We start from the raw sequence: 27,403 nt of genomic DNA, 5'->3' as shown, positions 1-27,403 counted from the left end.
CGGAAAGCGGCCGCGATGCCGGACCGCGATGGGAGAGAGCGGGGCTCTGGGATCCCCTCTGTCTCCCTCCCTGCCTTCACCCCGCTGCGCTCCCCCCATTGCCTTATCCCCGAAAGTCGCCTGCTTCCCCCCCCGCTTATTCCCCCCCCCGATGGTTCCTCCCCACTCCCACCAATCACCGCCCGCTCCGGCCACGCGCAGCGCACGGGGGCCTCCCCGTTTCCCCCACGTGACTCCGCGGCGGGCGCTGACAGGCCGCGGGGCCGGGGCCCGCCCAACCGCCACCGCCACTTCCCGGCGGGGCGGGAGCAGCCCGCCTGGCAGCGGGGCCCGCCGGCCGGCCGCGCATGCGCAGACTCGCGGCAGCCTTCGTGAGGAGAGGCCGGGCGGCGGCGGCCGGGACCGGGACCGGGAGCGGGCCGGGGCCGGGGGTGGCGGCGCGGGGGCGGCGGCTGCCGCCGGTTCTTGTCAGGGCCCGGCCGCTGTGGGCGGCCATGCCCGGGAGGAACAAGGCGGCGGGCGGCGGCGGCTGCCCCGAGGTGCTGGGGGGGCAGCAGGCCGCTGAGGCGGGCCGCGACGCCGCAGGCCGCTCGCCTCACGGGGACGAGGAGGAGGAGCGGGGCGCCAACCTCGGCGACCCCGACATCGTCAAATCGCCCAGCGACCCCAAGCAGTACCGGTGAGCGCCGGGACGGGGCTGGGCGGGCTGGAGGCCGGCTCCGCTGCCGGTGAGGGCCCGGTGCGGTTCCCGTGCCCCCCCCTCCGGGCAGCTCGGCCCCAGGAGCGCTGATCCCCAGCGGGAGGAGATTGTCGGGGGGGTCCCGGAGCGGCGCCGAGCTGAAACCCAGGCTAAAACCGGCAGCAGCGGAACTCCTTCCATATAGAGAGGTTCCAGGCTTAATTACAGCTGTGAGCGGAGACCCTGCGCTGCCATTTTGGTGGTGTTTTTGCTCGGTGCTCCCATCAAACCCCCAGGAGCACGGAGAAATGTCCCGGCCCCAAGCAGCTGGGCCTGGGTGAGCGGCTGCTGAGCGCTGCGGGTGGTGTGAGGCGGCCCTTCTCCGAGGGATGCTGTAGGCAGGTTACCCAGCCTCTGCGAGATGTGCTCTTCTAGCTCTACCCTTCATAACACCTCCACTGTCTCCCCAAAGCCCAGCCTGGAGCTGAACTGTGGACTCGCAGTGACACGGGCTGAAGTTCCCTGTTGGCTGCACGGGGGCTGTGCCCATTGGCTCTGGGGAAAAACTTCCTCTGTTCTGGTCCTACTTCCCTGCTTCTTCCTCCCTGTTTCTGCCTGCCTCCCCTGCTGGCATTCTCGCTCACGCTGCTTTGCAGGAGGTGTTTTCCTGCAGTTTGTAGCTACAGAGATTGTCAGGTTAGGAAACTTGTGCCTTTGCTACCTGGAATGGCAGTATGATGAAGCTTGGGAAGTCCACTGAAAACTGGCAATCTGCTCTGAGGCTCAGGAACCTCCTCCACATGCAGGGAATTGGAGAGCACATTTGCATGCAGCATAGAGTAGACAAATACCGACGTCTCTCAGATATCCTGCTCTCTGTACTTAACAGACGTTTTTCCAGCTGGAAGCCAGGAGTCTCGTCTTTTCAGATTGATTTCTGTGTATGGGAAGCGAGCCTTGCACAGACCAGACACAAATGTCTCCCTTAGGAAGACAGCGTTGCTAAAAGTAAAGTATACCTTTGTGTTCCGAACCCTCTAAGTAAATTTAAAGATGAGATTTAACAATGTATATACAGTTTCTCTCCTCTGTTTTTGCATTGGTGTTGACGTATGCTGCAGGCCGTTCACAGTTGATTTAATTTCTCTCTGTGAACATGGATCTTAAAACAACTTCTCACTGAATTACCATCTCAAACACACCATTCATAAAAGCAGAGGAATTCTGACAGCCTGCAGAATGTATTCTCAAAAGTGAGTTTGCTGGGGCAGAAATGATCATAAACAAAATTGCTTCTGTCTCTCAGAGCTAAGAGTGGGTAGTTAACTGGATTTTTTCCCAAAATTTGTTGTATTTAAGTTCATCTTTATATGGGATTTCATGAGTTTGTATTGCTTGTTTTGTGTAATTTGAAAAATGAAGACATTTCTCTAAGTGTTCACCGTGCATTATTACGTATTTCAGTATTTTCCTAACTGCCTACCACTGATATAAGAAAGTATCTCAGTGTGAGAACAGCAAGCTATTCCAGCTTACCCAGGATGTATCTTTAAGAATTTGACTTGTATATGTCACAGATTCTTTGTATCAATGTCTGTGCAGTCCTTAGAAAAAGCAACGGGACTACACTTGCTTCTCTTGCTACATGTGATTGCGTTTTTCTTACTGCATTTTGCATACTAATTGATACTTCTGTATTGATTACACTTGTTTTTTTCCATTGGACTGAAACATGGAAAAAGAAAAGAACACCGCTGTCAGTTGGTGCCTCTGCTCAGCACGGCCCCAACTGGTCCAGGTGCTTCTTCAGTGGAATCTGAGACACTTTGACAGCAGCATGGTTAAAGTGTTATCGTGCTTTCCATGCTAACATGCAACACTGACAAGCCTGAAGATGAGTAATGTCAAATTAGTGTTGCCTGCTGCCTTAGTTTAATGGCTGAGTGGGGAAAGGAGAAATAAGAGCCTCTGGTACACCTGGCTGTGCAGCTTTATGGCAGTCCTTGTGGAGGAATAGCACCATACTGCTTGTTCTCTGCCTTCCGTGGCTGTACTGACCCAGGGAGCTGAGTGCTTTTTGTGGGATGTGGAAGCTGAGGACGGCTACGCATGGAGGTGCGGAAGGTGCTGGGCCTGCTGGAGGACATGCTGTACCTGCGCTGACTTGCACCGTCTGGGGCTCTTGCTTGGAGTTCTCCAGAGCCTGAAGCACCTGAGCACACAGTGCATCTGGTTTGTAGGGCCCTTGCTGTATGCTCAGGAGTGCTGCAGCTGCATAATGTGACATGGGGTACAAACACGTTGCTATTCAGACATTCCAAACGTGTGGATGATTGACCATGGATCTGGTGCTATCTGTGCCTTCTGCCGTTAGTCGCAACATCTCTGCACATTAACACTGCTGTGGGTTAAAGCAACAAGAAAGCAACTGTGCTTTCACGTGGTTGGATCAAATTCATGCTGTTCAGTGTCCTGCACTACACATGGTGGGTGTATTAGTGATTCTGAAACCCCGGGCCAGAGTGGGTGCTGTCACTTCCACATCTGAGGAGCAGTCACAATTCCTGAACTCAGCACAACTCTTAAATGTTTGGTCTTCAGCTTTTTTCATAGACTTGATAGTCTAAGAAGTGTGATGTGTAATCACGACATTCTCTTTACTGCTTTCCTCCATATACTTCCTTGTGAAATTCAGCTGACGGAGAAGCGCTCCATGCAATGTGTCTTCAAGCAGATCTGTGGGCTGCAGAGCTGTAGCAAGTGTCTTGCATCTCTGTTCAAGAGTGAAGCTTACACTGACTTCAGATTTTGAACTGAAATACTGATAATAGCACATGCTCTTACTGGTGCAAACTTTGAAACTACATAACTATAGCAGTGCATGAAACAGGATGGGAGAGCTTTTGGGAACCATGGATTTGGAAATCAAACAGCACACATTTCACTTTTCATTTGCGTATTTACCCTGTAGCTTGATCTGCAAATCTACTTTGAAATTTCTGCTGCTGAGTTAAAACAGTGACCACGCTGTAATGTTCTCATCTGACATAAACTTACTCTGCTGTTCAGATTTCTCTGGGAAGGCGGGATGAGCCCATGGGTTAGTTTTACACCACCAGGGTTTGTACTGGATCGGATACAACCAGTGTTAGGTTGGATCAGGTATTTTCTTGATCCATAATTCCTTTGTTTCTGCAGCGCAGCAGCTCTCAAAGGGTGCTCCACCTCATGTGACAAAGTGTGGCCGTGTCTATTCCTGACCTGGCATGAACTTTCACTGCTGAGAGCTCTGGTCAGGCAAAGAATCAGCACTAACTGTCATCAGCCTGAGGAGCTGTAGAATGGTGCTGGATAGGGATTTATACATACACGTGTACATACCTAATTTATGTAGGGATGTCCGCATGTGGATGTAAACACACAGAGCTGTGTCAGTTGACTCCTGATGGCAACCCACTGAAGTCACTGACTTTTGAAGGCTGGGGAGGAGATTTCTCCTCTCTAACATGTGCCTGCAAATCTGTGGATCCAATCTGATGGAAAGCGTTCATAAAATCAAATAAAATTGAGTCTTCAGGGCCTGCTTAGAGGCAAAACCAAAGATCTTAATTCTGTCATGTAATATATGTTCACAAGAGCCTGCCAAGCATAATAGGGTGCTGAAGTTTGGGTTTGCCTATTCTGAGTACATTAAGCTTTCTCTAACCAGGTGCTAATAGCTCAGATATCTCACAGAGAGAAATAAAAGCCCAATCAATGTCCTTAACTGTATGGGCAGAAGGGCTTCTGCTGCTATCTTGAATTGCTTGCTTCTTTCAGCTGCTAAATATCAGAAGAATATTTTTGCTTTTCCATTCTGAATCTGCTCACCTTCTTAGCTGCCCTTATTTCATTGGGAAGTCTCAGTTGAAGATGGGAAATGTGAAAATTTCTGTGCTTCTGAGAATTCGGATTTGGGAAGTGAGTGCATTCATTGCAAAAAATTTTTCTTTCAGGTATATCAAGCTGCAGAATGGCCTGTGTGCACTTTTGATTTCGGATTTGAATTACTTGGAGGGTGCCCCATCTGCATTGTCTTCAGAAGAAGAAGAAGAGGATGGTGATGAATCTGAAGAGGAAAGTGATGAAGATGATGATGACTCTGGAGCTGAGATCGAAGATGGTAGAGAAGGGTTTGATGATGAGGACTGTGACGAGGGGGATGAGGGTGAGGACAATGATGGAGATAATGAGGATTTCAATGATCCCGATGACAGTGAATTAGAGGAGCTAGCTGAAAAGGAAGAGACAAGAAAGAGAGGCTGTACAGAAAAGCAGGTATGTATTTAAAGCTATAGAGTGAAAAAATAATACATACAGAACCTTCTTGTGCTCTGAAACCTTGTGATTAGGCATTCAGAGTCATTCTTTTTATTATGCCTGTCCTGATTGATTTACATGTCTGTCATTTTCCTAAAGTATTTCTTGAAGCAGCTTTTACTGAGACTGTTGTATTTTCTCAGTCTGCAGCAGCCCTTTGCGTCGCTGTTGGCAGCTTCTCTGATCCCGAAGATCTGCCTGGATTAGCACACTTCCTGGAACATAGTACGTATCTGCCTCTGTTTCATCTTCCCCAGCTGCAGTGCAAAGTTAGGGATATCTAGCTCTGGATGTCTATGGCATTTTTAGTGCCAATTCATATTTCAGCTACCTAGAATTTATTTTTATTAGTTAAATAAATGTGTTTTTATAAAAATACTGATCTAGTCAGGAACTCTTAATGTGGGAGAGGGAGTCTCATTCCCTTTGGCAGGCTGTGCCAAATGTACGCTTTTCTGTTAACCACTAAATGTGGGGACAAATGCTGTGAAGTTTCTGACCAGACATATCCATAAAGACTACTTGTGACCTATTGAGTCTGGTCATACCTAGAAAGGTTCTGTTATCCTCAGTCTATTTCAGCCTTCTGCTAAAGGCAGGTTACTCTTAATTATTGGACAGGTTACTCCAATTATTGGTCCTCTGTTAATTGCTAGAGGAGTGTACCTTCAGTTCTTGCATATTTTATTTAATTTTGATGTTGTTCTGAAATGCTTTGTGTTCAAAAAAAAAAAAAAGTATGTTTTAGCCTGGGTTGTTGCAGATGAGCAGTAGAAATGGCACTGAAGTACAGAAGATGTAACTTGTGTTTCTTGCTGGGGGATAGTTTGTCTAATCACGCCCTCAGGCTGTTTGTTGGCATCGCTGGTTCCAAACCTGAATCTGGCATTTGCTGTGGTCTTCTACCTCATGTTCAAAAATGATGTGAGAAGTTAGAATTCAGTTTAGCCTTGGATTTGGGCCCTGTTAAAGTCAATCCCTGAAGGGACCGTGTGTTAATGCCTGCTCAGAGCTGCTGTGTCAGCTGGGCTGGGGGTCTCCTTGCTGCAGTGAGGACAAATTCACGTGGTCGTGGTAATTTGGCTGATTTCCATTTCAGTGGTATTTATGGGCAGTTTGAAGTACCCAGATGAGAATGGATTCGATGCGTTCCTGAAGAAGCATGGGGGCAGTGACAATGCTTCAACTGACTGTGAGCGGACGGTCTTCCAGTTCGACGTGCAGAGGAAGTACTTCAAGGAAGCACTGGATAGGTAACTGCCTGTGGGTGCTGGTGGTGTGTGCGTGTCCCTGGTGGTCAGTTCTTCATTTTGGGGCTGGCTGCTGTTGAACTTCCACAGGGACTTGTACTACAAAAGAAGGTACCAAATTCAGGGAAATAATAGTTCCCTGTGGCTATCTGACTGATGTTGTAGTGCCTGTGTAGCTGCTGTGTGGTTACATAGGATCCTTGTGCAAGTCTTACTGTGAGCTCTTTGTCTTGCCATTCTTAAACTGGTGGCTTTGATGAAGTGAGAAATGTTACGCAGTGCAACAACTGTTTGGAGCGGAGGTGCCCCCAGAATCCTGATGATTCATCTGTTGAGTATCTGTCCTGATAGAGTTAGGGGTTGGCTTTTGATTATTTTGACTTTTGATTATTTTGTTTCCTAGTCTAATCTATCAAGATGGGTGGGAGGGTAGCCTTGAGTGTTGTGGTATGGTGTGTGTGCCTCAAAAGGGTGCATTTAACCCAGTCCTGGTTATTCAGCGAGATGTGGATGTTTTGGGGGAGAAGTACTTACCTTGCTCTATTGTGCTGTGAGGTACGTTAGGACAATGCTGCTCCACCTGTCAGAGTAGTTTCCTTCCATGAGAAGAAATTTCTCATTCTTGAGGGCATGTCAGCCGAGTATTCCTGATGCTGTGATTTATCTCAGGAGGAAAGTAAAGCAGACTCCACTGTGAATTTGCTTTGATCAAAATATATTCCTCTGATGAAGCCAAGATCTAGTATTTGTACATTTTTCCAAGTATTGCCTTAATCTTACTTTATTAGGCTAAATTCAGTTTTAATTCACAGATTAGTTCAGGTTTTAGATGTTTGAAGGTGAGAAAGAATCAAAAAATATAATTGCAGTTGGTCACAACAGCTCACTTGGTGTAGGGGAAACACAGAAATTAGGAGTTCTGTCGGCTGTGGGATAACATGCAAAGAAACTAAGTGGATGTTGCTGGTGATTTCTGCTCATTCAGTCAACTTGGGAATTAAAGAAAGATATTACATTTCAGTGGTCTTTAGTTTAACGGGTTCTGTAGTCATAGAACTCTGTCAGCAATGTATTCCTGCTAACATTTTGCTTCAGCGAGTTCCATGAAACATTGAAAAAATACAAATAAAATAGAAATAATAGTTTGTCTAGCAGCCTTCTGCTGTCTCCATTCACTGCAGATGTGTCCCTTGCCATTGATCTGCTCTCTAGGGGTATAGGAGATGAGATGTATCTGCAGGTGTCTGAACATTTATAGTAAATGAAATTGTAATGGATATAAAAACTTATGTTTCTGGTCATAAATCAACTTTTCTTTTTATTTGGAGTTAGGAAGAAACTTCCTTGTGGTTATGTTGTTCATAACAAACAACAGGATTTTTCTGCATTTTCCCTCTGAAGCATCTGATACTGGCCATTGTTAGAGCCACAATCAGACTAGATGGATCACTTGTCTGATCTGGTGTGATTGTTCTTGGGATGTAAATGCCCTCCTCCTGCACAGCAGCCTTGCCCTTTGCTTTTTGATGCTATCAGAGAACAGGCTTTTATCTCTCCTTAAGAGAATACACTCCAGAACTGCATAATTTGTAGTGAGGCACACAACTTTATAAACTGAAAATAATAGATGTTGAGTTTAGTTGTTGTGGTGTTTTGTTGTTTGTTTTACTTTATCTTAAAAAACACTGAGGACAAGCACATATTTTTCTCTTTCATAGGTGGGCACAATTCTTTATTCACCCGCTAATGATCAGGGATGCAATAGACCGAGAAGTTGAGGCTGTAGATAGTGGTAAGAGTTTCTTCTTCTGTGCGTTTACATCTTATAAGACCTATCTTGTAGCATTGCTTATTGCTTCCTATTTGGGATTACCTTTCCGAACGCTTCAGTCAAGTTCATCTAACTCAACAGAGAAATTAAACTCTTGGATTTCTTCTTAACTTTCATGGGTACCAGTGGCTATTAGAGGAGAAAGACTGAGCATGGTGCCTTTACTGATAGAGCTTACTATCTTATTTTTTGTACTGATAATTAATAATTCTAGCTTATTTGGCAGTAACTGGTAGGACAATTACATAAGCATGTGTGTAGTTTTTAATGAACAACATGCCTGTAGCTCCAGCGCAGCCCCAGTGCTCCCTCTAATCCTATGTGTTTGTTATTATTAATACAGTAAGTCTGTGTGATTGTACTTGTCTCGTTCTCCTAATGCCTATAATAACTACAAATTTGCTTCACAGAAGGAAGTTGGCACAGAAGTGAGTGGAGTGCTCACTTGATTTTTTTAATACATAATGAATACTTACAGACTGCCTATAAAAGCTCGCTGCTTTAGAATAAAAACCTGTTTCTGGCAGATACGCTGACTGGTTCAAATATGGTTTCGAAGTCTTTTTTCTGTCTGATTAAAAAAAAATGGGCAACTCGATCTTTGCATTTAACTAAGTGTCAGTATAAACAAGGACCTGTCTTGTGATTTAAGGTGTAGTTTCTTCAGCAATTTAAGCTAATTTATGCCTTCACTTGCACTACCTTCATCATGCAGTTTTACTCCTTGGCTTGTACTGACACTGTAGCAGTGAGCTGTCAGGTAACTGTCATCTTGATGAACTGGCTGCAGAATAACCTGACCAAAAGAATTACAGCTCTGCTGTGCATGTTTCTTACTACCAGAAGAACATGCAGTTGGAGAGGGTAAATTTTTAATTTTCAGCAGAAAATCCCTTATTTGGATTAGTGTAAACTGCAAAACTTCATTTTTGAAAACTATCTTGCTCAGTTTTTAATTTCTCATTTCATTATTATGCTAGAAGTTACTCCTTGTGTTATACAAGAGAAACAGATTTGTAATTGATCTCTGGCTTTTTGTGCAGGGCCTGACTGTAGAATATTGATGGCCTTGTGTTCCCATTAAATTTAACAGATTGAGAACATTCAGACAGGACAGGCTGGGGCTTTATATGCTTTTCCTGTTTATCCCTTTCTTCTCAGCAATGAACTACATTTTTTTCTCTTCTCTTTTCTTGGCTTATTTTCATTACTGCTAGCAAGTCTTGTTTCTTATCCTATTTCACTATTTCATCACCCATTAAAACAAAAATATTCCAGGCTGCATCTATGTTTTTTGTTTTTGATTTTGTTTGTTTTCCCCATGGGAACATGACCTCAAATTTTGATTCATGCCACTGCAAAATCTTTAACAGAGTATCAGTTAGCAAGACCCTCCGACGCAAACAGAAAGGAGATGCTGTTTGGGAGTCTTGCCAGGCCTGGACATCCTATGAAGAAATTTTTTTGGGGTAAGTTCTGAATTAAAGTTTTAAGTGGTTAAAAGTCTAAATACTTTATAAGATGCACTAACACGAGCTGTCTTATCACAGCAAGCATTACCCTTTCTCAGAAGTATGACAGCAATTACTCATTTCACAGCAAAGCCACTGGGAATAAAAGCAGCTGCCTGCTTCTTAAGATATTTTTCATTCTGGTACTGCTTTTTGCTGATGTTGGAGCTGGGTTGCCCTAGGCGTAGAGTCACGTAACTTTCTGCTAATGTAAAGGCAGTGTTCTCTGAGTCATCTTTGTCTTGTTTAAGCTTGTTTTTGCTTTTAAAAATCCATGGATAAATAACATATTCCTGGATTTTAGTCTAATGAGGCTTTTCAAAGTAAATAATTCACTGTCAAGGTTGCAGAAGTAGACCTTTAGTCATGTGAGTGAAGGGAAGCTTGTTCTTTCTATGTAGGGCAGTAGAGTCCCTCTGAGAACTCTCTCACTTTCATGATGCTGGTGGGCGTATAAATTATAGTGGGATGAGTAATAAAGATGGCCAGCTTTGAAATGTAGTTCAATTTTTGAAAGTTGTGTAGCGACATATACGAAACGTCATTTTTTCCCCTCCCCTGCTCTGCAAGTTCCATTGGCAAGCTGGTAACAGACAATGAGCTGTATAGTACACGGTATGTGTGATCTGATAATACAGGAGGACTTTGCCTTCTCTTGTCCTAGAAATACCAGCTGTCCTAGAAACTGGAAAAAAAGTAAATTTTGGTTAACATTCCTCTAACTCCAGACTTCTCAGTATTTTTAATATGCTCACCATGACTAAATTCAGTGACCAGGAGAGAAGAAATTATCAGTATGTCTGGTCTTGACTAACCACTTTTAACTTTTACAGGTAATGCAGATACGCTCAAACATGAGCCTAAAATGAATAATATCGATACCTACACCAGGCTGAGGGATTTCTGGCAGCGCCATTACTCTGCTCACTATATGACTTTAGTTGTCCAATCTAAAGGTAACGTCTGTTGTTCCTTATAAACAGGCTCATTGCTGCTCTTGGGGAAGTGCTCTTAGAACTAGCTCAGCTTTAGCCCAAGCCATGCTAGTGGATTATCCTGTCCTGCAGGAGGTATTTAGATGTGGATTTTAGCCTGGTTTCCAAATGAAACAAGACTCCAGCAGTTGTGCTCTGTTATTACCATCCTGACACTACTCAAGAAGTTTTTAAATAAAACAGACAAATAAGTTCCATATTAACTCAGAAGGTAAAACCTTAGTTGTATTTAAAAGAGAAACTTGCAGGATTGTAAAGTCAAACCACTGAAAATGACTTTCCTTGCTGTCAACAGTGAACCTCCACAGAACATGATGGGGAGACTGAGGATGAGTGTCCCAGTTGTCTTGTTCTGAATGGGGCTCATTCAAGAGAGGTTTTGAAATAACAGACTGGGAAGAAACTCTATGAAGTTTTTTTACTCATAGACTGAAAAATTCTGTGCAAATAGAATTGTGTTTCAGCAGAGAACTTCAGACCTATGGGTTATTTCTGCTGAGACAAAAGGAAAGAAATTGCTTACAAGTTAAGTGGGTAGTGTAGAGTTGTGTTGAAAATAAAGTTGCGTAAGTTCAAGTTAGGTTTGTGCTTAGGGGTTTTGTTGAGAGCCTAAAACTTATTGCAGTTCCTATCTGTGAAAACTGCTTTATATGTACTGGACATAGAATGATTGGATGCGTCTAGCAAGTACGGTTGATTTTTCAGATCCCTAAGTCAGTAATTCTTGTTCGCAGTCACACCAGGTACTACCAGAATTTAAATCCTAGTAGTATCAGCCTCACTTTTTGGAATAGCATACAAAAACAGACATAGTGAATATTAAGAAATGACTCAAACCAATTTAAAGCTTATAATTTACAACTTTGCAATTTTAACATTTACTGACTTGCAGCCTCTTTAAAATAACTGGCGAGATAGATAAAAAAAATTGTCTTCAGGAAATTTCAGGAAATTAAATTTACTTTTTATTTCCCCAATAGAAACACTGGATACATTGGAGAAGTGGGTGACAGAAATCTTCTCTGAGATCCCAAATAAGTAAGTTTTTTTTGATGCATAGAAGTATTAAAAATTATAAAATTATCTGTGCTTAAAATCACAGGGCTTTTCATTTTTTTAAATCTCTTACAGAATATGTTAAAGAAATTAACATTTGTTTATCCTTATCCATAAAAAATAATGGCTAATTCTGAAACTTAAAGACTGCTGTTTAATTGTTTTGAGGAAGATTTTGTTTATGCATAGCAATCATTTAACCTGCAAGCTGTGTGGTGCTAACTTGCAGCAGTGTTTGTTTAATTTGTGCTTACTGCTTGATTTTACGATAAATCATTTAAAAGTAGATTATCATTTCATATTTCTTATTTTTGCTTTGTGTCAAAAATAATTAGAAACAAAATAAGATGGTATCTTGAATTTAAATGTTGTCATTAAGGTGGCAACTGATCAGGACTTGAATTTTCTTAATAATTCACCACCATGTGCTATATAAAAAGAGGTTTCTTCAAAAGCTTATCTTGGAAATAACTTTATTCTCCCTTTCATTTTCCTTTGTTGCTTGATGTTTATTTCTGTGGTGCGTAGAAAATGCTCCTGTAAAAGTCTAATGCTATATGGAGACATCTGTCTTTGTCACCCCTGTCCTTCTCTTGCTCCTTCTACTGCACAAGACAATCCATCTTGAGTTTCTTACTGTGTTTGCTTTCCCAACAGGGAAAGGGAAAGCCAAGCTTTTTCTTGTTACTGCCTTGGAGGGAAGGAGAGGGAGGAGTTGACAGGGTGTCTAAATCTTGGGTAATTGCTCTGTTGTGTTGGCAGAGTGCAAGTGAATGACAGGGTTCCTTCCAGTTTGGCTTGGGTGGATCCTGCATTGCACCCTTTGTTAAGGGCCATTTTCTGCTTGTCTGGTGTACTGTGCTGACGTCTGGTGATTATCTCAGCGTAGCCTTGAGTCTTTGCCAGTAACACCACACTTTAATTTTGCTTTCAAGTGGTTTGCCCAAACCCAGCTTTGGCCATCTGACTCAGCCTTTTGACACACCAGAATTTCACAAGCTTTACAGAGGTAAGTAAAATAGATCTGTTTGAATATTTTGAATACATACGTTCATATTTCCTCTGTGTTCTGAAAGGATCTGTGTGTTTTGTAGAATAATTGTGTGGTTCTGAATAACTTTTAACCATTCTTTCTGCATTATTTAAAATTTCTTTCCTATTTCTAGTCATGTATTTATATTCAGTAAATTTATTTCTGTTTAGTTGTTCCAATCAGGAAAGTTCATTCATTGAGTATCACCTGGGCCCTTCCACCACAAGAACAGTATTACAGGTAACGTGATGTTGTATTTTCCTTCTACCATGTTATCTTGTGAATAATTTTACTGGATTTCAAAAGAAACCAAAGAATCACATTTGTGTTAGATTACTTTGGTTCGGCTAGGAGAACATTTTTAAAATTAACTGAACTGATGCAAATGCGGTTCTTTTTATAAATTGGTGCACAACTGATTTAACGTCATTCCTCTCTGACTCATATCAGTCATCATGTTCTGAACTCCCACATCCGTAGCTTGTTATCCTTATACTACCTGAAAATGTAATAATTGTCGTAAAGAAACTGTATTATAGCTGCTTGTACAGTGATTTGAATTCCTCCTTTAAAAAGTATTACCTCTTGGCATTTAATTTTTAAATTTTCTTTTAGAGTGAAGCCTCTTCATTATATTTCCTGGTTGGTGGGACATGAAGGCAAAGGAAGTGTTCTTTCCTTTCTCAGGAAAAAGTATGTATTTTTAAGCTTAGTAATTAAATGCTTTGGTATGATTAAAATAAAAGCAAACTATTTCTCACAGATACTTTTTTTTTTTTTTTAATATACGAAGGCAGGTCAAGTCTGCCTTCTTCTGTGAGCATTTTGTAGTGATATTCTTTAAATTGATGATAGTCCCAAGTGAGAAATAAGTGTTTTCTGGTTTGTGGTCTGTGGATCAGTAGCATCTGTGACTGATTTTTAAGAGATGTCCCAAAGGTAACTCAGCTTTTTCTTAAATTAAATTAAAAAATGTTTTTTCTTAAATTCTGTATCCTGAGGTTCACATCTTTATCCTGAAAAACTTTGTGTGACCTGGTAACAAATTGGAAGCCACTGAAGTAAAGCTATGATATGCTAATTGTAACTAAGCTTAGATAAAGCTAAAATGAGTAATTAATAAGTGTCTTTAATTCTTCCACAGATTTTGGGCTCTTGCATTATATGGAGGAAATGGTGAGACAGGATTTGAGCAGAACTCTACCTACTCCATCTTCAGCATTTCCATAACTTTGACTGATGAAGGTTACAAGCACTTCTATGAGGTATGTTTTTATAACTATAACTTGATTTGACACTGTTTTCCTAATGTCTGGAAAGAATAATCTGTTCCTTTCTGTTTGCAGGTGGCTCATGTTGTGTTTCAGTATGTGAAGATGCTGCAGCAAAGAGGGCCAGATAAAAGGCAAGTGTTTGCCACTGCATCAGCTATTGACAAGACCATTGCTCTCCATTAGCCTCTTATTTGTAGCATTTATGTGTTTTGGTGGGTTACTAGAGTAGAGCTGGTTGGTCAGTAGTAAAGCTTGTCAGTACAAAAGCTAGTAGAAAAGCTATATTTAAATAAATTTTGTTGAAAATCTGTGGAAGTCTGTAGTGCTCTGGTGTTAGCCTTTATATTAATTTGGTATCAGTATCTGACTCTTTGTGGTTAAGTCTCTGCCTGTTCGGAAAATAGCAGAACTTATTGCTAGTTGTGAAATGTCCTTTTGGAGGTAAAGGAAGTATGTGTAAAATTGCTTCTAAGTCTAGTGCCAGAATGAATCACTGCAGAGAAACTCACCCTTGATTCCTTTCCTAGATGACTGCTTTTTTCAGTTTCTCAATAATGCTGTGAAGTAGTGGAAGAAATCCACTTATTCTCTCCTCCCTCATTTACAGAATATGGGAAGAAATCCAGAAGATCGAAGCTAATGAATTTCACTATCAGGAACAGGTATTCATCCACTGTTTTCTGTTGGCATATAGGTAAAGCATAAACAGGATATTTTTTCATTTAAATTTTGAACTATGTTTTCAAAGTTCTGTATGACTAGAAACAGATTATGCACTTAAAATAATGAAGTTGTTTTTCTGAAAGAATTGTCATCAACAAATTGTTTTTTTGTTGTTTGTTTTTTTTTTTTTGGTCATCTACACAGGCGCTCTTCGACTTCCAGTCATCAGACCCTTTTGTATGAGGTTCTGTGCCCATTAATAGAGCTCTGCCAACTGTCTGGTGCTTTTCTGTAATTTTTCTGTAATTTCAGTTGCTATTAAGCTGTTTTTACACTGCTGATTTCCAGGAACAGAAAAGCAGTGTTGTGTGAAAGGTGTGGCTAGTGACCTGGCCTCACAAGGGCTAAGATGCTAACGATCCCCTTGTCTGCTCTTAGAACAATACACAGATAAATTCGGTTTTGTGTTAAGGCTTGCTTGGCTTATTAATATAATAGTTACTAAAAATCTTAGCTGTTTCTATTAAAGATAGAAAATGAAAAAGCAAGGAATACAAATTCTACCAAGGTAACTTCGTTTTTTTCAATGGTGCTAAAACTTTTGGGAAGACAAGTCCATATATTCTATATATGGCTTGAAAACATCACTGAATTTTCTTGGTTTCTTTAAAGTACACAGATGCAGGAAGGACAAAAAGAAAAAAAAAGACTAGGAAATATTGGAAGGAAATATCGGAAGAGTTTCTTTTCTTTCTAGATACTCCAAGTCCTTTCAGACACTTTTAAGATCTGCCAGTCTGCACTGAGCATCAGGATGTTAGAAACATCATTTTTAGCAAATCCTTCCATCTGTAACTCTGCCTTCAAAATAGCATATGGAGGATATTGAGTGTCTTGAGTGGCCTTTGAGTAACAGAGGAAAGTGGTATTTGCAAGAGATACAGACAGCAGGGACCACTGCCAATAACCCCAAGTAATACATACCAGAGTAGAGGATTTTTCTGCTAGGAACAAGTTTCCAACACTTGCCAAGTGCATTTTTTAAATGTGGTGTTTTGTTTTGTTTTTCATTGCAATACAGCTTTTATGAATTTGTTAACAAAATGCAATTATTAAAAAATTAGAACTGCCTGTCTTCTAGCAAAAGCTTTCCCCAGCACAGTAGTTTAGGTAAATAGGCATGAGTAGAAAGGTATTTTAAAAGCTCATTTTGTCATCAACAGAAAAAACACTCTGCAGATGTTCAAAATGCACAATTCAACAATTCAAATGGTTTCTTTTTTTTTGTGTGTGTCTGACAGATCAAGCTCTGCTTAAAACAGAAAATTGGTATTTTAGTTTTCTGATTATGTGAAAAATAGCTTTTTGTTTGTTTTTAGACAGATCCAGTTGACTATGTGGAAAACCTCTGTGAGAACATGCAGTTGTTTCAGAAGGAGGATTTCTTGACAGGAGACCAGCTTCTGTTTGAATACAAGCCTGAGGTAAATGTTCTTTAAACTCTGATTACATGTTTTGATGTAGGGAAAATACAGGCATACTGTATAATATAGGCACATATAAGCATGCAATTAGGCATATTGGTGGCACAGGTTTTGTACTAATTGAATCACTTTTTATATTCAGAAAGCACATCTCTTCTTTTTTTTTTTTTTAAGTTTATGATGTCTTGTTCTTCATATGTTTGGATTAAGAAGTCTCAGCTGGGTCAGGCAGAGCCACAGTTGCATTTGAACTGAAGTGTTGTCTTGAACTTGCAGATCATTGCTGATGCCCTTAACCAGCTCAGTCCTCAGAGAGCCAATCTCGTTTTGCTGTCTGCTGCCAATGAGGGCCAATGTCATCTAAAGGAGAGGTGGTTTGGAACACAGTACAGCGTGGAAGGTAAAACAGCAACAGAAACATAAAGAATGTCTGATGTATGCATTAGAGCTATTAAAAGGGTGACAACGCAAAATACAACCACATGGAAGCAGGGAAATGAATCCTTAGTTCTAACTTGACTTCATCATCAGTCAAGTACTCTGTCCTCCTGTAATTGTTCTTTGTTTAGTGTCAGTTGATTCCCACTCCCTGGTTTACAGTTGTAAGGAGGCAGGGATCCCAGTGAACCCTTCACTTGGCTGCAGTTCAAGTCCTGAACAGGGAAATGAACACAAACAATGAAGGACAGGGTGGCTTGGCAGCTGGGTTACTAATGTGGGCAGGCCTGATTTAATTTTGAGTAGGACTGCTTCAGTCCTGCTCCAAGGGAGCTGTTAGGAACAGATTTAGAAAAAGTCGTGATGAACCAGGTGACATGAAGAAACTTACAATATTGCAAATGTTCATAGAGACAAACTAAAAGATGAGATGATTTGTCTAGGAAATAGGAAAGCATTAGCCTTCCTGCTGAACTAAATGCATTTCATATTTTTTAATAGATATTGACAAGTACTGGAGTGATCTATGGGCCAGTGACTTTGAATTAAATCAGGATTTACACCTTCCAGAAGAAAACAAATACATAGGTAAGGCACCTGAGTATGAATTAAATCTTCCTTTAGTAATTTTTTTGAGTTTAATGTGGTTTAGAAACAATCTTTAATTCCATCTGAACATCAGCCTGACTTTGAAAATTAAAATATCTGGGAGCTCTGTTCACTTGAATTTCATTTAATGCTCTCTTACGTATAAATTTGGGAACTGACTTTTTCTAGGACGTAAACTTGCATATTATACAGCTCTAACAGATCTCACAGAATCTGTGGACTGTGAGAGTTAACACAGAACTGTGGACGCATAAATAGAGGAATTTTATTTGCTTAATCCTGCTCGTTTTGAAAGTATGTAAATAGCATCTGGCTTTGTCGCCAAAAACATATAAAATACAAACCCATAATTTACAGCCTATATAGAACATTACCATTTCTGTCTAGCCAGTATTCTGGTGTGAAAACTGAAAAATGCTTTTCATTTGGTGTTCATTTGGTCATTCATTTTCAGTGCTGTGAAACTCTAAATGTTCTTTGGGCCCAGGGAAACATATGCTGTCATGTATAATGTAACAAACTGGGAGGAGAAAAATGTATTTTGCCGATAAATTTGCAGGCTTTTATTCATATAGCCTGGCTGTATCTGACTTCTAGTTTTGGTTTGTTTTTTCTTTTTGTTAGCCACCGACTTCGCTTTGAAAGTTGCTGACTGCCCTGAGACAGAATATCCAGTCAAAACACTAAGCACACAACAAGGCTGTCTCTGGTACAGGAAGGATGATAAATTCAAAATCCCTAAAGGTAAATGAATGCTTTCTCTAAGAATAGGAAGTCCCTGTTTTTACCAGCTGGAATTTATTTCAAGGAAAATAACTCTCAATAGTCTTCACCATTTATACTGAAGTGTTTACTGCCAGCTCTTCCATGGTCCTTTTGCTATATTTATTAGCTGCGATAAAAGAGAAGCAGGTAAACTACCTTGCAATAAAGAAACCCTGCTGATTACTCAGATTAAAAGGTGGAATCACTGAAAAATGCTGGTTTCTTCTACTGTCTGTGGACAGAATTTGGCATACAGAATATGTTACTGAGACTGGGGCTTGAGAGGAACTTGAACATCGTAGAAAAAAGCTGTAGTTTCTTCTACAGAAAGAGAAAGCTACAGCCTGTCTTTGAGACAAATGTGGAAAATATTTTGCTTTTTTCAAGCAAATTTTTAAGCAGAATGTCATTATTTTTAGAGTCTGTTAAATGTATGTTTTGTGGAATTTTCTTAGAGTTGTTTAGATTTTTATTGGCCACACCATGTGAGTTAGTTTTCTACCAAGTGCAGCTTTATGTTTGTTAATATTTGGTATTTTTAAGGAAAGCTTTTGAAGTGGAAAAGAGAAGACATTTGATGATGACTTAATAAAAGAAAAATATGTTCTTATAGCTCAATGACCATTTTCATTAGGCTTGAATTGTGACCAAAGAATAACCTGATGGATATATATCACCTTGGAAAGCTGTCCCTTGTTATACAATTGCTCATGTAAGTCTCATTTTTCCCCACCAGGTTATGTTCGTTTCCATCTGATCTCGCCGTTGATACAGCAGTCTGCAGAGAAGTAAGGGTTACATTATTTGTGCATAGCTTGCAGTATAACTATAGGCCCATACATAGTGAAGAAGCATGAAAAGAGACTAATTTTAAACTGGAACAGAAAATTCCAGTTCCTTTTCTCACCTTCTTGCACTTTCCTTCTAGTTTTTTTCTGCAGTTTGGCAAGAGTGGTTTTGCAGCAGGCCGTTTGTTACTGTATCTGAGAGGTGTGTTTGAGATGTGGTGTGTTATTCCCCAGTGCAACTGGAAAAAATAATGTAGCAGCAGCAGGGTGCATGCCAGAAGGAAGTGTTTAGAGAAGGAATTGGTCCTGAAAACTGCACAGTCACATCTAAACTAGTGACCTGGCAGCATGTAGGAGCAGGTGAAGGGACTCATGGCAGCATTTAGAACCCTTTGGTCCACAAACCTCAGGGTTATAGCTCTGCACATGCTATGCTTTTGCTGATCTTAGACTAGCATTGCTATTTGTAACAAATTTCATATCAGTTTTATCCTAAGCCGCTTGAGACCTGCAGGAAGGATGTTTCAGGAATGTCTGTATGAATCTGGTTTCATTAGGGCTTTATTAGTTTGAACTTTGAATTGGAATCCAGGCAATAACAAAAATCTGAAAGAGGAGAGGACAGCAATTTTCACATTGCAGTCCAATTCACTGTAACTTATTTATTTATTTACATCTTGATAGACAATGATCTCATTACTCAAGTCTTAAGCATAGCAGAAGCTTTTTCAGAAAAAAAAAAACAGAGACTGGCTATCCTCCATTCCTTTACACGAAAGTGTATCCTCTGTTCCTTTACACAGTGTAAAAATCTATTTTTTTTTTGTGATTATTCAACATTTCAAGCATTGGCACATTACAATGTGTCAATGTGTCTACTTTGAAGAAATCTAAAATCATGTGAAGCTGGAATTTTATTCATTGCAAAGAATAGTTGAATGTCAAAATAATTTTTAGTAGTGTCATGTGCATTCTGGATGAAGGGAAATTTGCATTTTGTATTTCCAGATTTGTTGAAAATTGGTTTTGAATCTCCTTTTACTGAAGTATTAATTTCTATTAGAGAATTTCTTTTTTGTGCAACCAAACTTGTTGGACTTGATTTTTTTTTCCTCCTTTTATTCTTTCATTTTTTCTTTTTTTTTTTTAATCCTCTGCTCTTTTCTCCCCACAGCATAGTATTGTTTGATACGTTTGTAAACATCCTTTCCCACAATCTTGGTGAACCAGCTTACGAAGCAGATGTCGCCCAGTTGGAATACAAGCTGGTAGCTGGAGAGCATGGCTTAATCATTCGAGTGAAAGGATTCAATCACAAACTACCTGTAAGTACTGCTGATCTTCTAAACACTTTTATGGATGCTTCTTTTCTGCATATGTGCTTTTTCTTCTAGAAGCTGGAGCTTGGCTGGGTGGACCTTAGAACATTTAGATGGGGCATCTTAAATGGGAGATTTGTGTCCCTGTTCAAATACGTGAAATGGCAGCAAATGCTCTTTCATGGCTTACATATAAGCCTTGACATCAGGAGGGGGTTCTTCACAGAGAGGGTGGTTGCACACTGGAACAGGCTCCCCAGGGAAGTGGTCACTGCACCGAGCCTGACTGAATTTAAGAAGAGATTGGATTGTGCGCTTAGTCCCATGGTCTGAACTTTTGGGTAGACCTGTGCGGTGTCAAGAGTTGGACTTGATGATCCTTAAGGGTCCCTTCCAACTCAGGATATTTTATGATTCTATGGTTCTATGATTCTATATATTTTATTCACTTACAGAAGCTCAAATTACTGACTTTTGCCTGGCTTAAGATAAATCTTCCTTTAAGTAATAACTGTATCTCCATTTAGAATATAATAGCTTTTCTGTTAAAAAGAGATATGAGTCTCCCATATTCTTTTAGAGTTAGAGCCTTGCTGTCAACAAGCTAAGGCTATTTGCATGCTGTCTGGAGAAATGTCTGAAAATAGCTTTTTTTACAATTTCATTTTGGAGATACAGCTTCTGAACATGCTTATTTTGGATGCCATTTTTCTTTGTTGGGTTGTTAGGATTTTACAGGGATTGGGGGATCCCTGATCCAATTCTGTGAACGCTGGCCATGTAACACCTGGTAAGCACAAATGGAGAGAACATACAGATCAGGGAGCAGAGAACCACCAAGCTTCCTTAGGCTTCCATTGCAGGGCTTGAGTGGAGCTTTAACAGAACAGTCCATCATCTCTCAGACCTGTTAATATGAAATATAAAAGAAAAACACAGAGATGTAAATAGCATGCTCCAAATATCCTTTTTAATCACAAATGTCACTCACAAATGTTCTGATTTCACTGTGCTGGCCAGCAGTAAAAAGAAAAACTGGAACATCAAATCAGTAGTGTTGGAGTCAAAGGCTAGGTTTGTTTCAGTAGAATGTCGAAGCTCCTCTTGGTTTGGAATACTGAGCTTACTTCATTCACTGACTAAAAATGCTATCCTGTGGAAACTGTAATTTGGTGTATAATTATTCAGTGAAAAGCATCTAGCAGAACTGAGGAATGTGCTTTAGTAACAGTGGCTTTTGTGTTGATCATTTTTTTTTTAAATTATTATATAGAAATAAGTTTAAATTGGTCATTTCAGAAAAATGACTTTCAACTGTTTTCTTTACAGCTTCTATTTCAGCTCATCATTGATTACTTGTCTGACTTCAGCTTTACTCCAGCAGTTTTTGAAATGATAACGGAGCAGTTGAAGAAAACATACTTCAACATCCTCATCAAACCCGAGACTCTAGCCAAGTGAGTTCTGGGGGAGGGCAAGAGGTGGCTGTACAGTAACTGTTCACAGTAAGTGTGGGGTTGAGTGGATGAGCTCAGGAATCACTGCTCTGAGCTCCTGGAGATTTGTTCCATGGTTAGCGGTCAGACTGGACACCCAGGTAGCTGCTGTTCTGATGCCACCTGCAGCCAACAGCAGGTGCTGAGGCAGGGCAGGGTGAGCCCATGGCAGTGCACCTGGGTGCCATCCCCCTGTCTCCTGTACGTTCCTGGGTCAGAAATGGGATCTCCTGCATTAAGCAGCTGTTGATGGCTTGTGGTTTTGTTTTCCTTTCTTGCATTGCAGGGATGTGCGTCTGCTGATCCTAGAACACAGCAGGTGGTCCATGATAGACAAGTACCAAACGCTGATGAACGGCCTTTCCATTGAGTCCCTCTCCTCCTTTGTCAAGGCTTTCAAATCACAGCTCTTTGTGGAGGGCCTCGTACAAGGAAACTTCACGAGCAGAGTAAGTACAGCTTCAGGAGCTGAGCTGCACTGGAACTTGTTCTGAAAATGGACTTAAACACAGCTGCAACAGCTCCTAATGCTCACCAGCAAGCTGACTGCCTGTTCTGTACCGACAAACCAGAGGCTTGCTGGTGCAGGGCAGCTTCATCTCCAAAAACTCAGGAATGCTCATGCAGATGACTCTCTGAGGGGTCTTCATAGCTGCCCACTTACTTATTTATTTTATTTTATTTTCAGGAATTTGATTTAAGGGGAAAATGTGATAGAAATATGCCCTGCAGCCTTTTCCCCACCATTGCCACCATTCTGTATAGTTTGATGTAGTACTGATATTGATAATTATTTTTATTGATTTATTTGATATTGAGAAATGTCCGTGGTGGAGCTGATGTCCGTGTGAGCTAAGCTCCTTTCGCACTGTGGTGCGTGCACCCCTGTAGGTCCTGGTCAGTTTTACCATGTCTCTTCCTTGATCCTTCCCAGAGCTCCAGCTCTGGTCCCAGAGAGAGGCCCTTTGTGTGCACCCTTTACTGTTGCATTGGCTGTTTCTGTTCCTCAGGCTTCTGCATTCTCCTTGCAGAGAAGTTTTTTAAAACCAAAAACCTGACCGAAGACTCTTTTCTATTTTGTTTGTGGCTGTGAATTGGGGCTAATAATTCTCTTATGAATAAAAATTGTATTTTCTCTCCTAGGAAGCAAAGGATTTTCTGAATTACGTTGTTCAGTGAGTATCTGACTCCTGCACCATGCATGTGGTAACTGTAACTGAAGTCAGGATTCTTTTCTGGAGAACGGGGTTGGGGTGGGAGCAGTGCAGACGTTCCCTTCTCCCTCCCAGGGTACAGCACTGCTGGCAGTTCTGGAGGTGACTGTTGCTCACGGCATTATAAGCAGGACGTTGTTCTGGTGTGGGGATGGGGAAAGCAATGTCAGTGTGAGAGTGTAAATGTCTGGGTGTTGGGCTGGTTTTGGCTGAGACGTGAGCAGGTGTCTGACACTTTGCTCTTTGTGCTCCCTTCAGAAAGCTCCAGTTCGCTCCCCTGGCCCACCCCTGCCCTGTGCAGTTCCGGGTGGTGGATCTGCCAAATACACACCTGCTCTGCAAGGTGAAAACTCTCAACAAAGGGGATGCCAACTCTGAAGTGACGGTGTATTACCAGGTACGTGTCAGCTCTGTGTGTCCCTCTGGTACCTGCTGGTGCTGTAGTGTTACGTAGGTCTCAGCTAAGAGGTTTCTGAACAAGGAGGTTACAGAGTGCACCAAAACCCTGTATGAACACAACACAACCCTTGGCCCTCCTGGCTAAACCAGGTGTGCTCTCACTGCATGTGGCACTTCCTGAAGGCAGCATCTTCCACTCGTGGCCTTGTTCTTGTAGCCTGGCGTTGTGCTGCAGTTATTTCCTGGTGTCCCTACACTGAGCTCATGGTCCTGCGGTGAAACCCCTGCAGGCAGTACTGGGCCCCCTCAGAGACCAAGCATTTTTCAGTTGTCCCTGCTGTGAAATGTGTTTAATGCTGTAGTGCAGCTGACGTACATCACACTTGTCACTTTGAGCTGGGCTGTAGCGTTTAACTCCATGAAATCATCCGAAATTCTTCCTTTTCTTTGTAGTCAGGTGCCAGGAGCCTAAGGGAGTACACCCTGATGGAGCTGCTTGTGGTAAGTTAGCCATCATGGCTCACAACCCGCAACATTTCTGTACCTGCAAACGGTGCTTAGAGCTGAGATAAGGCCTGGGGGCTCAGTGGTATGAAGGGGGGAGTGTGTACCCACAGCTCATTCTCATTAGACTTCTGAGCGTTTGGGACAGGATACCCAAACAGCTGCTGGGGAGGGCAGCTTGGAGCAGTTTTCTTTACTGACCCAAAGACTGAGACCCTTCTACATTCAGCGGGTGTAGCTGGAAAGGCAGCAGTACAGTTTTTTCCTGTGTTGGGATTTGTGTTTCTGGGTTGAGCCTGAGGGGCAGCTGCAGAGAAGCATCACCCCTGCCATGACACATCTGCTTTGTTTCAGATGCACATGGAGGAGCCCTGCTTCGACTTCCTGAGAACCAAGCAGACCCTTGGGTGAGTTCAGGTCTACGCTTTTGATGTTCCCCAGTTTTGTTATCTGGAAGCCCCTTCCTTGCAGTGGTTAATTCCTGCCTTGTTGCAATGGGAACAGAAACGTGTAACCCATTAAAGCCACAGGCACCCATTGACACCAGCTGCAGCTGAGTTGCTTCAGAGTCCCATAACAATTGGTGTCTGTCACTGGTGTGTTAACCTGGAATTACTCAGCACAAAGTTGTTCCTTCCCCTCCTAAACCAGCTCGCTGTTCCCCAGGGCTGCTGCCATAGCAGCTCTGCGGTGGCAGGACTCCCTCAGAGGCACCTGGCCGCCCCACAAAACTGGAGCAGGGGAACAGGCCTTTCACAGCCTTATTGTTGTGTGTGGTAATTCCTGCAAATGAGTTCAGAAGCAGTTATCCATCAAGCTTAAAAGGGTTTCCCAAAAAATGGGAAGACACAGAAGTGTATTGATGCAGGAAATAATGGGAATAAGACTATTAAGAATTTGTATGAGATTGTTGGTGTAGTACCAACACTGTTTTGACTTATACCGTATCCTGTAAATGAAAATTTAATTGTTCCTGTGGAATGACTTTTTAATTATTTTTTTTTTAGCTATCACGTGTACCCCACCTGCAGGAATACTTCTGGGATCCTTGGCTTCTCAGTCACAGTAGCAACCCAGGCAACTAAATACAAGTAAGTGTGTAACTGTGGCTGCTGTAGGCTAAGAAAGGCTTCACTGCAGGGCACTTACAGCAGGTGGCTTTAGGAAGTGGTGCTGAAGGAGGAGGTCAGCAGCCCTTGTGTGAAGGCTGTGATATCTGGGCCTCGTTTGTCTCGTGAGGTATCAAACCATGTGTGACCATGTCTACGTGTATTTTGTGGTGTATTTATACAGCAGCCAGCTGAGAGATTTCATTTAACCGTCTATTTGTTCTACTGGAGCCAATGACAGCTGACTTCAGTTGGCTTTTGCTTGCACTTTTGAGTGCACCCACTCCCATTCAGAGTTTGTGGCATTGACATTCAGCTGCTTCAGGCCACCAACTTCTGCTCTATTCATGTGCAAGGCTGAGGGTGGCAGCTGGGGCCTGACAGCACCCTGCAGTGCGTGCTGCTGCTGGGTATGCTGCAGGCCCTGCACCACACAGCTCTTCCTCTTGTGGCTTGTTTATATCACATCCCTGGGTTTGAACAGGACTCAGTATAGATAAAAATCAGAGCACTATTTTTATTCCTCAGTATGGGGGAAAACAGAAATGGTGGTGTTCATAGATGTAGGAGCTTTGTTTGCCCTGCTGCAAATGTTCCCTTGGTTGAGGCCTGTTCTGCTACCTTATCTCTCAGTATTTTTGTTGTGTTTTTTCTCTGCCTGAGCTGATTTAATTTTTTAACTCTCATTTAGTTCTGAATTAGTTGACAAGAAGATAGAGGAGTTCCTTTCTTGCTTTGAGGAGAAAATCAAGCATTTAACTGAAGAAGCTTTTAGCACCCAGGTAAAAGTCGATCGTGAGAAGTTTTTTCCTTTAACTGCTAACTGACACCTAAAACTGAAGGCTTCAGTTATGCAGAGCCAATATTTTTCTGAGGTCCCAAACAAAGGACTGACCTTTAGGTCCTGGCTCTCGCTGCATGTGGTGCTCATTCTCTGAATAGTTGTCCCTGGACATTTCCACAGAATTTTGAGAACAGTGAACTGTCTTGTGCATGTCATTTGGGTTTTCCTTTAACTTCAGTGAAATGTGGCTGATAGATGGTAAATTGAGGTTGCTGAAACCTGTCAAACCTTTTTTTTTTCCCCCCTAAATATAGGTTACAGCTTTGATAAAGCTTAAAGAATGTGAAGATTCCCACCTTGGAGAAGAAGTTGACAGGAACTGGAATGAAGTTGTGACCCAGCAGTATCTCTTTGACAGGCTTGCCCGTGAGGTAGGGAGTTGCTCATTGTTGTCAAGCGCTGCCAAACTGAACGCTTGCATGAAGCTTTTTGCAGCAGTGTTAAATACAAAGCACAAGTAGCTGGTTTTATGCTATTAGAAACATAATGAAGTAGAAATCTGCTATTTTTAAAAGGTCTAACAGAATAGCTGTTGTAGAGAAACCATTTTTATATTTAAAATGATGTGAATTATCACTGTGCTATTTAAAACCTCTGCGTTTCAGATTGAAGCTCTGAAGTCTGTTACAAAATCAGACCTGGTCACTTGGTTTCAAACTCACAGAAGCAATAACAAGAAAGTGCTCAGCGTACATGTGAGTATTTCTCGTTAGTTCTTTGTTACCATCTTATGACATGCCAGGCTTTGATAACCTCAGAGGCGTTATCCCAGTAAGGGATGGCAGAAGTCACCTTGTCTAACCTTTCCTCTGGTGGTTAGCCACACTATTGGCTTTATATTTCCTACCTGTCTAACTAATACTGTCCTGTAGATTGCATTGAAGTATCTGCATTTAATTTTCAGGGCAGATGACCACTGAACGATACCCATATTACAGCATCTTAGAGCCAAATTGTTTTATGTTAACTTTTTTTTCCAGGTGGTTGGCTTTGGAAAGCACGAAGGGGATGCAGAGGTTACAGCTGTCTCAGAAGTACAGAATTCTTCATCTGGTGAAATACCTCATCTTACTTTCTTGCCCCCATCTTCCCTGATGACTAATGTTACTTCCATCAAGGACATCAAAGCTTACACATCAACTCTCAACGTTCTCCCTTACCATAAGATCTTAAAATAAAAATGACATCGTGCCCTGCAGTAATGTGTAATACAGGTGCTTTCTGCAACAACCACTCCAAACCTATTTATTTCTATTAAATCAGGGCTGTAGCGTTAGCTGGGACAAAGCAGCTTCCCTCAAGCAGTCCTCAGCCAACCTTCCATTAATCCCCCACGGTCACACCAACAAGGCAGCGCCCTGAATTCCAGCTGGAGAGAAGGGTGAGCGTCCCCTGCCACCAGAGAGATGCTGTGTTCTCCTTTCCAGCTGGCTGAAGGTTGGGGCTGCCTTTGTGTGCGCACAGTCCTGGGCATCGTTCCTCCAGTGCTGTAGCAGTTAAGAGCAGTAAGTACGTCTTCTCCCAGAAAGAATGCTGTAGTTCTCCTGCAGGAATTGCAGTGGGGGGTGGGGGGCACCCCAAGGCTTTAACTTAATGCTGCTTTTTTTTTTTTTTTTTTTTTTTTAGTTTTTCTGTATGTCCAGAATAAACAAAACTGAGATGAAATCAAATAAAAACCAGATTTAACTGTGGAAGGCAAAATAGTTTGATTGCTACAAATAGCTACTTACTCAAACATAACTTTAAGCTAAATCAGAGAAAGGCAAAAATTCCCCAAGTGCCA

At 41.7% G+C, this 27,403-nt stretch overlaps 1 protein-coding gene across 1 annotated transcript; it reads left to right on the top strand.

Moving 5' to 3' along the window:
- Positions 1–276: 276 nt before the first annotated feature.
- Positions 277–26,818, top strand: NRDC (nardilysin convertase). The gene is made up of 31 exons (XM_027463412.3): positions 277–679; positions 4,675–4,996; positions 5,182–5,263; positions 6,138–6,291; positions 8,007–8,080; positions 9,493–9,588; positions 10,464–10,586; positions 11,606–11,663; positions 12,617–12,690; positions 12,885–12,954; positions 13,330–13,407; positions 13,859–13,979; positions 14,061–14,119; positions 14,596–14,650; positions 16,031–16,135; positions 16,412–16,535; positions 17,075–17,161; positions 17,807–17,926; positions 18,684–18,735; positions 19,910–20,060; positions 21,384–21,511; positions 21,837–21,999; positions 22,694–22,725; positions 23,023–23,161; positions 23,617–23,664; positions 24,022–24,074; positions 24,675–24,758; positions 25,468–25,558; positions 25,875–25,991; positions 26,226–26,315; positions 26,601–26,818. Exons 1-31 carry the CDS (start codon positions 348–350, stop codon positions 26,796–26,798), a joined length of 3,480 nt encoding a protein of 1,159 aa, XP_027319213.2. The 5' UTR covers positions 277–347; the 3' UTR covers positions 26,799–26,818.
- The last annotated feature ends 585 nt before the right edge of the window (positions 26,819–27,403 follow it).

The sequence above is a fragment of the Anas platyrhynchos genome, chromosome 8, assembly GCF_047663525.1.
Source record: "Anas platyrhynchos isolate ZD024472 breed Pekin duck chromosome 8, IASCAAS_PekinDuck_T2T, whole genome shotgun sequence".
Classification (NCBI taxonomy): domain Eukaryota; kingdom Metazoa; phylum Chordata; class Aves; order Anseriformes; family Anatidae; genus Anas; species Anas platyrhynchos.
This window is presented reverse-complemented; position numbering and strand designations above follow the sequence as displayed.

Excerpts from the sequence above, each read along its gene's own strand:
- NRDC (XM_027463412.3), top strand. The coding sequence starts at position 348 with ATGCGCAGACTCGCGGCAGCCTTCGTGAGGAGAGGCCGGGCGGCGGCG. Across the intron at positions 9,589-10,463 it reads TATGAAGAAATTTTTTTGGG|GTAATGCAGATACGCTCAAA; the intron begins GTAAGTTCTGAA and ends TAACTTTTACAG. Across the intron at positions 10,587-11,605 it reads TTTAGTTGTCCAATCTAAAG|AAACACTGGATACATTGGAG; the intron begins GTAACGTCTGTT and ends TTTCCCCAATAG.